Source organism: Ptychodera flava, chromosome 20 (genome assembly GCF_041260155.1).
Source record: "Ptychodera flava strain L36383 chromosome 20, AS_Pfla_20210202, whole genome shotgun sequence".
Taxonomy (NCBI): domain Eukaryota; kingdom Metazoa; phylum Hemichordata; class Enteropneusta; family Ptychoderidae; genus Ptychodera; species Ptychodera flava.
In genome coordinates this window covers 37,332,605-37,346,061 of record NC_091947.1, presented here as the reverse complement: position 1 = coordinate 37,346,061, position 13,457 = coordinate 37,332,605, and the positions used below count along the sequence as shown (strand labels likewise).

Genomic DNA, 13,457 nt, shown 5'->3' with positions numbered 1-13,457 from the left:
TGTACATACAAAATTACAGAAGTTGTAGAAAGATGCTCAATACAAAGGTGCAAAGTGGTATCACTTGGGCCAAGTCAAATCAAGATATTTTAGCTCCACTGTCTGCGATGTTAAGCTTATCAGAGAGGAGACTGTCCGCCGTCATCTGCTGTCATCTGTCAGCTTTCCACATTTCAAGCTCGTGTTCTGAAACCACGTCTTATTGGTTTGAAATTTGGTATGCAATTTACTGGGAGTTGTGCTGGAATTTATATATTTGTATTTTTAGGGCAATTGTTTCGATTTTTGTAAAAAATCTTTTCTGAAACCACTTATCAGATCGGTTTGAAATATCATATGAATGTTGGAGGGATAATCTATGTCAGTTTTGTCCAAATCATGAAAACGTCTGCAAAGCTGTATTTTTGGAGCAAATTTTGCTTTTTTGGTCGATGTAAATAATCCTCTTAGAGCCTCCTTTTCCGATTGCTGTTGATGCAAGTTTGTAGGGATGATGATTAAGTTTTGTTGAAATCATGATAAACGTTGTGAACTTATATTTTGGGGGAATTTTTACTGGTTTTTGTGAAACAAAACGTTTTTGTGGACAGTTTAGCTATGGTTAAATGTAAGTACTCAAGTAAAGTGTGCCAGCAATTGCAGCTGGCTCTGATGTATGCTAATGATCACAGGTTGGACTTTCCACCCCCCAAATAATCTATGGCATATTCAGAAATTTGCTTCAGATATTCAAATATGTCCCATGTTCATTAGTATTTCTTTAATTGACAAACCAGCCCACAGCTATTATCTGAATTATCTTATCAGCTGAGCTATATCAACCATGAGGTCACTTTGTAGTGTTAATGAGACAATCGTTCCTTCATCACAGTATTGCAATGGAACAGAAAGAAAATCGCATGAAGGTACATTGCCGTGCTATGGATATCATACAAGTATGGATAGAGGGCTTCTTTGAAGTAGATTTCAGGAATGATACGGCTCTTTCTCAAGAACTAGTAGATTTCATCAAGTTGAAGGTAAGACAGTGTAACAAACATTTCGTGGGTCTATGTTGTTGTTTCTTAAGTATACAATATTGTAATTTGATTTCACTCCAACTTGGCAGACAGAGTATTTATTTATGACTATTATTGAGAGTGATATGTCCATCCATCCATTGAACGATTATTGTCATACCTGCCACATCACCATTGACTATAGTGTTGTGTAGATTGGAACACGATAACATAACTGTGGTGTCAATGCTGACCAGGAAGAATATGTATATACTGTCTGTTGTAAGTGATGAAAAGGAAACTAATGTGGTTTGGCATTTATTCATGTAGGTGATACCAGTCGATCCACAAGGTCAACATCTCTTGCACATCTTAGAAAAATATCAAAACATGGAAGAAGAAGGAAAAGCTTTGAGGATGATGATGGATGACAGCTCTACTACCTCTCATGGAGATGACTCAGTATTGACCCGGAATGACGGTGAAGTTGAAAAGACACATAAACCAAAAAGGGTGAGTTTTGTGGTTACACTGCATCTATCTTTGACAGAAGAGCATTTCTTTAGCACACAGGATATTATCACTATACATACCTGTATCTTAATTTTTTTTATATATGCCTTTACTTTTGCTTTTTTACTCACAAGTGCTTGTTCTTCTTCCCAAATCATGTTGAAACGCCAACTATTTAGCTTATCAACAAAGCACATAAACATGTGGACTGTTGTTGTTTACAATTCATTTGTCAACAATAACAATGCAGTCTACATATACACAGACTTGTATTGACATTTATTATGGTTGGGAAGCAGAATACAAACCACTGGTCTTACACCTTTGAAATTCATACTTGGCATGTAAGGGATATCTGTGTATTGTTAAATTAAAGCTAACTTTGCTTGTTTATTTATTATATATTATTTATCATTTGAGATTTTTTGCAAATGATTGCTCAGGACTACATGACTTACACCCCCAATTGGATAAGTCATTAAAACAATTTTCAGCCAACTTTGTCTATTGAGTTCTTGTGATGTCTGCGATCAAGTTAGTTTGATTTCTGCCATGAATGCTTGTCAAGTGGCAAGATGTCACAATTATTTTTGTCATGGAATTAACAGAATAGCCATTTCAGAGGCCTTTGTATTTGATTTTCAGTTGCTATGCAGCAAATTTTTACCTTCATTGTTGTTATTTTTCAGCAAATATTAACAGTAAAGATATTTGCTGCTTGGTCACTTGCTCAAAAACCATATCCAAACTTGTATGTTGCAATCACTGTCTGACTTTTTTGCCTTTTAACATTTCTATTTAGGATGGGTTTTATAGGATGGGTTTTGATCAAAAAATACCAATTTAGTTTGCTGAACATCTGACAATCTTAGACATTTTCTTATCTTTAGAGATGTTAATGATTCCTGAAGTACATCTGGAGTCAAGTTTCTTGTGATGGTCGTTTGGTACATTTGGTGCGCTTTCATACAAAGTTCAACAACACTACCACAGATCTGATGAAAATAACAGGGCATTGATATCACAAAGTCTATGGTTGGCAATTCAAAATCATGCCACCAGCAAATTATAATGTTATTATTGTCCACAGAGCTAAGTTTTGGTGATTGCATGAACATGCAGAATGTATTTGAGAGAAATGTTCAGTCTTTTGAAAAGTACGTTTTTGAAATGTAATTTTAATGGTGTGAATGAAATAACAAGTAATATATATTAATCACTGGGCCATTTAAAGAAAATTCTTTGTTTACCGTCGTTGGATTTTTAAAAAACCTAGCCACCCAGGGAAAGAAAACAAACACAGACAATAAACAAAAGTATATTAACATTAGCTCAATTTTTATTTGGTTTCTTTTGGAAAAATGATATTTTTATTTGTAATAGTGTTAACATTGCGTACCAGCACGCGGACGGCAAACAAAGAAATTTATTTAAAGCACCTTATTAAGGTAGTATGTGCCCTTGAAAGTGAAGGATTTCAACTTTGCTCAAACTTTCCTCAATGAAACTTTCAACCATTCTCCTACCAAATTTTTTATAACAATCATGGGTCACCATGCAAAGTTTGGTACAAGAGAAACAAAGTACCTATTACATGAACAACTGTTTAAAGTTCAAAATGGCTGCCATCCCTGAGTTAATTGTATGAGGGAAAGTTAAATTTTTCATTTTTAGAAAACTAAGACCTTGAAAATTTTTCTTTCTCCAAGAGCTTTAAAATGAAACCCCCACAGGTGGTGGTAAGTCAGAAAAGAATTGTAAAAGTTTGGAGAGTCCAAATATCTGACCCCAAGAGGCATTACATTGCCGTAATGGATGACAAAATCTCTTTTTTCCCATATTATATATATCATAGATCAGCTCCTTCAGAACAGCAATAGGTCTAAGAAAGAAATCATCGGTATTATCCAAGAAAGAGAGAAGTAAAGTGGGTGTCACTGCTTGTCTTTCAAACACGGAGGTCGGGAAGGGTGCATCTGGAGTGTACTTCCCATCACAGTCCATGCAAACAGATTGGTTCTCTATCAGTGAACATCTAACTGCAACTCTTGCTAATCAACTGACACTAATGCAACAGGTAAGTAGATACTTTCCTCATTTTCCACTCTGATTCATGAGATTATGATTGAAATAAGCAATAAAATCAATGGTTCATTTGTACACATTGCAATGTTGGTACAGTTGATTGCCGTATCACATGCTATCCTGCTAACTCAAAAGGAAATGGTTTCATATTACCCTTATGAACCATTATCCTGCCAGACATTCAGTTAGAAAATCACCCATTTTTACCTCCCATTTGCCATACATATATGGCAATTGGGAGGTTATATGGTTGAAAAAAGTCTGTATGTGAGATGTCTGTCTGTATGTATGTATGTATGTATGTATGGATGTCTGTCCATCCAACGCAAAAACTCCGAAACTGCTGCACGTATAAAGCTGATTTTTGGTGTAGTGATGCCGTATATCAGCGTTTCCGTTACAATTTCAAAACTTGCGTACGATTTTACGCAACTGAGTTTTTATTTGCGTAAAATGTATTCAAAATGCGTACGGTAGGAATCAGTATCTGAAGTGAGCTGGGCAGTCTTTTCTGTAGAACTTGGGGGTTTCCTGTAATGCGCATGCTCTATTAACAAAAAACAACAACCTGGGGGGCTTCAAGGTGTAGCTGAACGTTTGCAATGCCGTGATGCATGTCCCGTATATGATCGTTGAGCAGCCCAATGAGTTCATGTTCAAAGAAAATACCTTCTGACTACGAAATTAGTGTTTTCAAAGGGCCAACAAAAAGCAGATACTGTTCAAAGTCCAGCGGGACCTCTCAAGAATGCAACCCGACAGAGTCTAAATGGTCACCCGTAAACACTTTCCAAATAACATGCGACGTAATGACCATTAACTGTATTGTGTTACCAACAACCAAACAACGTAGACTCGATCGATTCTCGAATTTTTTGCATCTGTAGTGCCATTGTCTGTACAGAACTGATTGACATGACGTTTTGTGATGATGAAATACAATGTTGCATAAAGTGCTGCGGTCTGCTAAAGTCTAAAATGTTGCAATATCATGATAAATGTCACTTGCAAGCAGGTGCATATATGTTCTATTTTTGTCCTGCATTGAACCACGTTCAGGTAATGTAGTGCGGGCCAAGTACGTCGTGTCATTGGGCGGCATTTCTCAATGCGTATTTGTTTACGCAGTCATGATTTTTTTTGCGTATTTCCGAACAATTTTGCGTAAAATACGCAGGATTTTGCGTTAACGGAAACACTGGTATATGGTGTAGATGTGCCGTTCTAAAATGAACTTGTTAGTCTCATGGATATGCAAACGAGGTAGAAAAAAGGGCGAAAATGGTCAAAAATCAATAACTCAGGAACTACTCTTCTAATCATTGTCATATTTAGGTACCTTGGGCCCCACTCATTCAAACATACAGATTTGGTGTCAATATTGGCTGCTTTCTATTTTTAATGAATTTTTTTCTCTATTTTTTTTGCCATTTCAGCAAAATATTGTTACCTCTGAAACCAATTGTCTGTTTGCTTTAAAATTTGGTGTGCAGGTGCCTTGTGATAACTTAAAATAGAATTCATCAAAATTATGGCAAAATTTGCATATTTGCATTTTTGGGCAATTTTTGCCATTTTTGGTTAAAAAAATCATTGTTGAAACTGTGTATGCCATGACTTTTTAATTGGGTGTGCAGGTTCCTAGGAGTGACCTGAAGATGATTCTGTGAACTCATGCCGAAATTTGCAAATGTTGTGGTACTTTTTGTCATGCTTTCAAATTTGGTACACAGGTAAATGTAGTAGGTCATTCATTTAAAGTCAAGTACTGCCTGTTGCTCATAATAGTTTGTCATGATAGGTTGGTCAAATAAATAGAGATAGAGAAAGTTCCAATTTCCATTTATGGCTGACTTGGTAAGGATAAAATAAATTACTTTTTGAGGAAAAAAGAGTGGTCAATTTAAAGAGTGGTCAAAGTGATAGGGTTTTATGGTAAAGCTGGGCTGTAAGATTCCTCATGTGCTATTTGGTATAGCAATTATGCAATCTGTGTAAACAGTGCAATGAAAGTGTGTACATGATTCCTTATAATGCTTTTGATGACCTTGACCTTCTTAAGTTGCAAACATTTGTCTCTTCAGTGTGCTTTCTCTGAGTACCTACAGGCTCAACTTATTCAACAGAAATTACTTGCAATTTTAATTTGAAAGTTAAAATGTGCTTGGTTAATAGGATGAAAATACTGATAAAGATAACCAGCTGAAGATTCTTTATAAACTGACAGATATGCTGTTTTTTATGACATAAATCTTAATAAGCAAGTCTTGCTTACTTTAATTAGAATGTAATTAACCCTCGTTTATATTATTATAAGCAGTAGTATCAAGTTGAACAAGCTGATATTGACAAGTTGGTCGGCTGTTGGAGGTTAAAAGCTGTAAAAATAAATGTATGTGTATGTCTGTCTGTCTGTCTGTCTGTCTTCTGACGTTTTTTGTAGGTCTATGGTCTGTCTGTATGTATGTATGTATGTATGTTAGTTAAGATGTGCGGATGTATGTCCGTCCACATTAAAAACTCCTAAATCGCAGCACCTACCATCTTAGTATTTGGTGGACAGGTGCACCCAGGGGTGGAGATGTGAATTAGTTGAAATAAACATGTCAAAGTAAAAAATATGCAAATGAAGGGGAAAAAAGGAAAGATCCTGCAAATTGCTAAAACTTTGTAACCACTGGCCAGATTTGGTTGAAACTTTGTATGCAGGCTCTTTATAGTGACTTAAGTTACATTTCTTCAAATTGTGGTGAAATTTTGAAAGTTGTATTTTTTGGGCGATTTTCCCTTTTTTTTGTCAAAAAATCTTCTTTTCTGAAAGCGCTCATTCCATTGCCTTAAAAACTTGTATGTATGATCCTAGGGTTGGCCTTTGTCAGATTTGTTCAAATTGTGGTGAAATTTTCATATTTGTATTTTTGGGGCAATTTTTCCCATTTTTTGTCAAAAAATCATTTTCTCCCAAAGTATTTGTCGGATTGCTGCAAAACATGATAGTCTTGATCCTAGATGTGTAAAAGTCATTATGAGATGGAGCATTTCATATTGCTGGGGTATAAGATTAATTTGGACTTGCAAATGCTATGGAATTTTCCTAGTCAACCTGTAAGAATGCAATGTCATGTGTGTACCAGTAGTTAGTATATCTGTAAAATGGGAGGACAGTGTCATTGACACTATTTTTTAGACAGGTGAACTGTGTTTATTAATTTTCATATGTCTCTGGACAGGGAAAGGTGAACAAGGGTTAGCGCACGAAAAACAATTATGTGAGTGGCTTACTGTAGTTTTGGGGGTGAGGGGTGGGGGGTTGCTTACTGCTTTAGATGTTACAATAGTGCATTATGTCATACACTGAGAGTACATGCACAACACACCATTATTTAGTTAGAAACCACCAAGGCAATAATACTAAGGGTAGCTCTGCAACCACAATTTCACTTTATCCATTGGTAGGGATAAGTACACCATGACTTGGAACACCACATGACTTGGCAGCATTGCACGGTACAAAGGCCTCTGACATAGTGGAACAGACACAATGTTGCCATGTTACACAGTAAGTGAGGCTACCCGCAATTCCCCTTGATTTGTTCACGCGGACATTTTTTGCTCACAAGCTCATTTAATTTTATCAATTTCCAAACTATTTTAAACTTAGAATTTTATTTCAAGATTATTTCTGAAAAATATACTCCAAAATTATTATTTTTAAAGTGCTAAAATTGTACACTTGTCAAGATAAAGTTATCAGTAACTTAGATGGTCTCATCATACCACCTGTCAGACATGCAAATTTCCTTTGTCATGAACACTCAAAAAAATCCAGTACCCTGCTTTCTTTTTTCCAACACAGATGCAACTTATTCCCTTAGTTTCCTTGAAAATACTGTGTATGGCTGTCAAAAATATATGTTTACAAATTACAAAATTGCTAAAAGGGTTTGATCTTCTCATTATTAACAGAGGGAAATAAGAAAATTATGATTATCACAGAAATGTTGTCAGCATTTCGAAATATCAACTGAGCTGTTGTGTGTACAGAAGAAATTTGCTTCAGTTCAATTAGAGATCTCTGTGTGTACTGATGATGGAGAATTGTGGGTAGCCACACTTACTGTTTGTTAGTCCACATGGGACATGAGTAGACCATCTTAGGTGTCATGATCATAAAAGCTAGTGCACTAGAAACCTAATCACTTATTTTTGGTGTCAACCCAAATAGTCTGTATATTCTCATGTCAGCATTCAAATTCTGTTTTATAATGTTTAGCTTGTCATAATTTATGTCCCATTTCTTTTTCTATGAACTCGAAGATAATAATGTGTCTGAGCCATATATTTACATTTAGTTGCAGTGCACACATTTAAAACTGTACATGAATATGTGTCCTGTATCTGTCTTTTCATTCTTTCTTATCTGGTGTGGTTTCATCAGTCTGAAAGGAGGGTACTTCATTTGCATGCATAATTAGGGATTTAGTTCAAATTCGAACAGCGCCCTCTAGCCAGTGAGTGACGGTTATGGCATTTTTCGCCAGAATTTTATCCGCAGATATCTCAGCCTTCGTTTAGCATCCGTCCTGTTTCCAGTTAGCGGCTGAATTGTACTCTTAGTTAGTGTTCGCCGATGATTTTTTATGGGGTTTTATCGATTCGTTTTTGCGTTAGCCTTATTTTCATGGTTTTCGAGCGACCGAAAATGCCGTTCACTAAACACTGCCGCAAAAGCATATCCAAAGTCAAATTTCCATGAGAAGTAGGGAGGGGACGTATCTTGAGTAGGTCCATACGATCTGAAAAAATCTCAGTGGCTTAAGCCTCCGTTTTTGAAATAAGTCTCGTTGAAGTTGACTATGCAGCGACGTTCATGTGTTAAATCTAACATGGCGACGTACAGCGCAGCGTGAGTGTACACGTAAACTCTTTCAGCTCTTTCTCGGTCCTCACCGGCTAACTTGGCAGATTTTTTCGGTTCTGTTTATGTTTTCAATGATTGTGACGAGGAAGCAAGACTGCAAGCTTGTGTTACCTCACTGGCCAACACAATCTGCCTGGCTGGCTTCTCGGTAAAGTCGTGGACAGTGCAAATGGAAAAAAAACACTACGGTGACAGAAGGGCTACGTTTATCACTGTCTGCGGCCGTATACGTAGTATAGTGGTAGACACCCGTCGTACTGACTAGCATGCAGTGCTGTTTCGTTTATGAGTGATTTTTTCCGTTTTCGCATTCTAGTAGCTAGCAAGCATACAAAAACTGTAGGAAATAACATCGACTGCAAAAAATCTCCATGGATAAAGACGGCTACTCTGTATCCCGCACACGAGTACGTGAATATAGATGCGGCTAGAATGATAGCCGGTAAACAGCTGCGCGTTGCGGCCATCCCTGCTAGCATTACCGTGCGTGCTCGAACTAGACTGGCACATTTTATAACTCATGTAACTAGCAAAAAATTTTTTTAAGTATTGATGGTCATAATGTGACATTAATTAAATACTTTATTTATATATAACATCAGTGACCCGAGATTACAGGAGTAAACTTTGAAAAAAATAAAAGATTAATCGTGTAACACCCGCGCCGTGTGAACTACAAGTGGTTTGGTCGCGGTAAACAGCGTGGAGTGTACGTAGCGTAACGGGTGTTCGTATACTCATAGACCCTCGAGATCTACGTATACAGCGATATGGTAACTGCATGCCAACATTCAACACTGCCGCAAATACATGTCCATGGTCGCACGGTCATGAAAATTTCACCAAATGTTGATAATAGTTAAATGAATATTTTCTGAAATTTTCGGCTTGGCTTAAGACCTCTAAGGTCATTATCGAGCTGTTTTACGAAAAAGGTGAAGTTTACTTCCGCATTTGGCGGGTCGACCTCGCCACCCACTTTGTAGCGATTTAAATAAAATCTTCTCAACTTTTGTGAGTTTACCCAAGGAAAACAGATCATTAGTATGTATGCTACAACTGAAAGCAAAAATTATAGTTCTAGCTATTGTACGTTTTGCTGCACGTCGATATTTAAAGACGACCCTTTCGCCGTATTTTATCCCTCACTGCAGTGGCGGTCAGCGTAACGAAAACGAGGCTCTCTAACACGAACTTTTATGCAAATTTCATAGGCTCCTTTCAGACTGCATGGTCTGATTGAATTTTATTTTTTGTTAAAGCAGAATCCTTTTTTGTGTGATTTTGACTTTTAAACGAATTGGGGTCCTACCCCTCACCCTAGCCCAAACTAAGAATTTCCTCTTCTAGAGTTCTCCCAACAAGAAGACTAAGTTGAATCTAGGCATTACAGGTAGAGCGGGTCAACCCAGGTTGGTAGACTATGAGGAGGTTGACCTCTGATCAACAGTTGAGATGGTTGAATTTTGTGTTTGCATCATTAGGCTGCCAGTCGTCGGAGTCACAACCTGTCATTGCCTTATATGCATAAACAGAGTTGATCACGCTTGGTTATAGCCTGGAAAGTGTCTGGGAGCCAAGTACAGCTGCACTATGTCATAAAACGTCCCCCTGCTAACCCAATTCCCCCCCTCCCCCCCCCCAAAAAAAGAACAAAGTTCCCCACCCAGGATGAGAGCTGGCCAGACAAGTTTCAGTGCCTTTTCCAACTGTTCAACTCCCAGCCCAAGAACCCATTTCAACAGACACCACCATGCCCCGTCAGAAAACCTGTCCTTGGGAACGCCAGAACTTTGTACGGTGAGTGATATACGGGATATTTTCATTTAGTTGGCAGGATACAAGGTAGGTAAAAATGGCAGAAGGGTAACTGCTACCAGAGCTGTACACCAAATTTCGACCCAATTTTTACCGAATTTAGCAGGGTCAATCAACTAGAACATTGCCTTGTGTTATTGATCATGAATGTTAATCGTAATGTTTCCCCAATTTTTCATTTTAGGATCTTTTCAAGAAAGCACATCCTGTACATTTCATGAACTCAAGAGCATATGGTGTTGGTGTTGAAAGTACTGTGAATCCACTTTTCAGAAGGATGTCCCAGTCTTCAAAATCACCACAATCTGACAATGTTGAGCTGTCCACACAATTAAATAGAAGCAGTTCTCTCTTTGTTGATGATTTACATGATGGAGAGGTAATTCAGTCCTTACTGGATCATTCAAGGAATGTCTCTCACTGGGTTTCATGTGAAATACTCTGCTGTAGTACAGTCAAGGTAAGCTATTTAATACTCATGTTGTGACAAAACTTTTCTTTAAATTTGCCTCGCTTCTGAAAAATCTGACACAAAACTTGACATTCTTTGCCATATTTCTCTAAATGTTACTGAATAACTTAATAGTTACCTTTAGAGTTGTTTTTCTCACATTCTTCCTTTTTGTTGCTTGTGCTATTTGTTATTTTTTGCTTGCGATACTGAGAGCATTTCTCTGCAGAACAAATGACAGCTGTGAATCTCTATGTTTTTGGTAAAAGTTGGAGCAATTCAGACCAGATATGAACTGAAAATGCTCACGTGTTTCATCATATATTGCATTTATGTGCAAATTTGAGCCTTTGCAACTTAATTGAAAGTGTTATGATCAACACAACATATCACCACAGATCAATTCTAAAGGTCATTAAGTATTCAAATATGTAATTAGCTGAAATAAAAATAATTCATTTCTTTTAGTACTGTCATTGTATCACCACTTAATATAGCACGTGTAATTCCCTTTGGTCAGGTCCTTCAAGCTATGTATGCCAAACTGTAAAAGCTTATTAGATATGCAAATTATAAATAAGCTGACATGAAAATGTGAAATGACTTTCAATATTATTATAACCTGGTACCGTATAATCTTCAATGTACATAGCATGTTTTGCCAACTGTAATCAAGTAAATCCCAGTATGTATCCCTAATTAAGTAACTCATTAAATATGCAAATTAGGAATTGGCTGAAATAAAAATGTTAAATGCATTTCAATAATGTTGTATCATAGTATCTTTAACGTACATAACAAGTTTTGTCAACTTTGGTCTAGTCAATACAGATAAATATCCCTAATTAAGAAAGTTCATCAAATATGCAAATTAGAAATTGGCTGAAGTAAAAATGCTGAACGGCTTTCAATAATGTTGTATAATAGTACCTTAAATATATGTAGCAAGATTCATAAACTTTGGTCAGGTCAATTCAGATATATATCCCTAATTAGAAACGTTCATTACATATGCAAATAAGGAATTGGCTTAAGTACCGTATTCCTCCGATTCTAAAACCCCGCCCGTTTATAACACCCCACAGGATTATTTTATTGATTCGTAATTGGCCGTTAGTTCGTTTATAACACCCCCCCCCCGGGGGGAGGGGGGGTTACACCCAAATCCTGACTGGAACAATAGAGCCATTGTCATGTAATGAGACAAGGATATCTGCGACACCTACACTGCTTACAGGGTTCGTACGCTCCTGGAAAGTCCCAGAAAGTCCTGGAATTTAAAACCACTCCTGGAAAGTCCTGGAAACTCCTGGAAAATCAAAATTTACCCCTGGAAACTCCTGGAAAATCGCTAGTTACGATCGCACACGGTCGAGAACGGCCAGATCGTAAAGGCGAATGTCAAACAGTATAATTGTCGAACGTCAAAATCGTAAACTTGCGGAGGGACCGTGTTGAAATTTTAAGTTTGTTCAGGTCATCAGTCACAGTAATGCCTCCTGGAAAGTGTTTATTCAGCGATCATTGGTTGAAACAGCCCGAGTACAAAGGATGGCTGGAGCGGGCACAAGATAAATTCGCGGCAAGATGCAAACTTTGTGAAAAGACTTTCGTTGTATCGAAAATCCTAGCCCTGCGTATGATGCTCCGTGTTCCCATGGCTCGCCATTCGGTACATTCATGCGAGATATCACCGGCCTTTGGGCCCTTGACCGTGCATCGCCAGCAAACTAACGGTTTTGGATGTCATGCGAACAGTTCTTTTACAGTCTGTGAGCGGTTGAGTTATTCGGGTAGGTATACGGTAGATTGGAATCGAGTTGATTTCAGCCGAAAGTAGTTAGAAAAATAGTTTTTCGTGTGCGGTCCAAATTGGGACCGCATGTCTATGGACCTTAGCAGGGCTATAGTGGGAGGCTTCATAACGCCGGGAACACACAGCATTGTACGCGGGGCTATGAAAAGCCATGCTAAAGGAGCAAAACATCGAGCTCTGGTAGGAAAAAAACAGGAGCAAGTAAATCACAAATTAATGATTTCTCTGCCTGATCTTCATCAAATGTAAAGTCATCTACTAATTCTAAGCCTTCCCTGAATTTATCCTTCCCGACACCACACTGGCAACTCACAACTGTCTCAGTCGTCAGTGATGTTATTCAAGATGTCGTCACCGTCAAAACCTGTCAATTCATCATTGACTGCATTTGTCAGCAAAATGATGACTTATGGGCTGAAGTTTTGTGGACAATGAAAACTTATGAAAAAAAATTAGTGTATGATGCTTATTAAAATTGCAAGCTTTACCGTGCAAACACTCCTGGAAAATGGCATTTTTCAACCACAAATACTCCTGGAAAATGGCAAAAAAACTCCTGGAAAGTCCTGGAATTTTGATTTACTTGAAGTGTATGAACCCTGGCTTATCAAAGTCACAAACAAGTACCAAAGTGAAGTATCAAACCTCAAACCAAGCGTGAAGTGACCAATCACAGCCAGCGGAACTTTAGGGACTTTCCCTTTACTCATAGTCTGACCTTTGTGGCCATGCTATGGGGAGCTAGCTGCTGCTGGGTAGCGTACTTGTTGCAACAAAGTATCATGGCGATTATCTATACACGAAATACGATGATTTATTGCTATCGTATTGTTTAGCAAAAGAAGGTATGGCAAA

General features: G+C 37.7%; 1 protein-coding gene across 3 annotated transcripts in view; it reads left to right on the top strand.

Annotated features, from left to right (window-relative positions):
• The window catches only part of LOC139120869 (kinase non-catalytic C-lobe domain-containing protein 1-like), a 133,423-nt gene that overhangs the window by 105,255 nt on the left and 14,711 nt on the right, over window positions 1–13,457 (top strand). For all 3 annotated transcript variants that reach the window (XM_070685491.1, XM_070685490.1, XM_070685492.1), the window contains 4 exons: window positions 872–1,019; window positions 1,329–1,511; window positions 3,367–3,588; window positions 10,520–10,795. In XM_070685491.1, coding sequence (XP_070541592.1) covers window positions 872–1,019; window positions 1,329–1,511; window positions 3,367–3,588; window positions 10,520–10,795 — 829 coding nt within the window. The remainder of the gene's footprint in view (window positions 1–871; window positions 1,020–1,328; window positions 1,512–3,366; window positions 3,589–10,519; window positions 10,796–13,457) is intronic.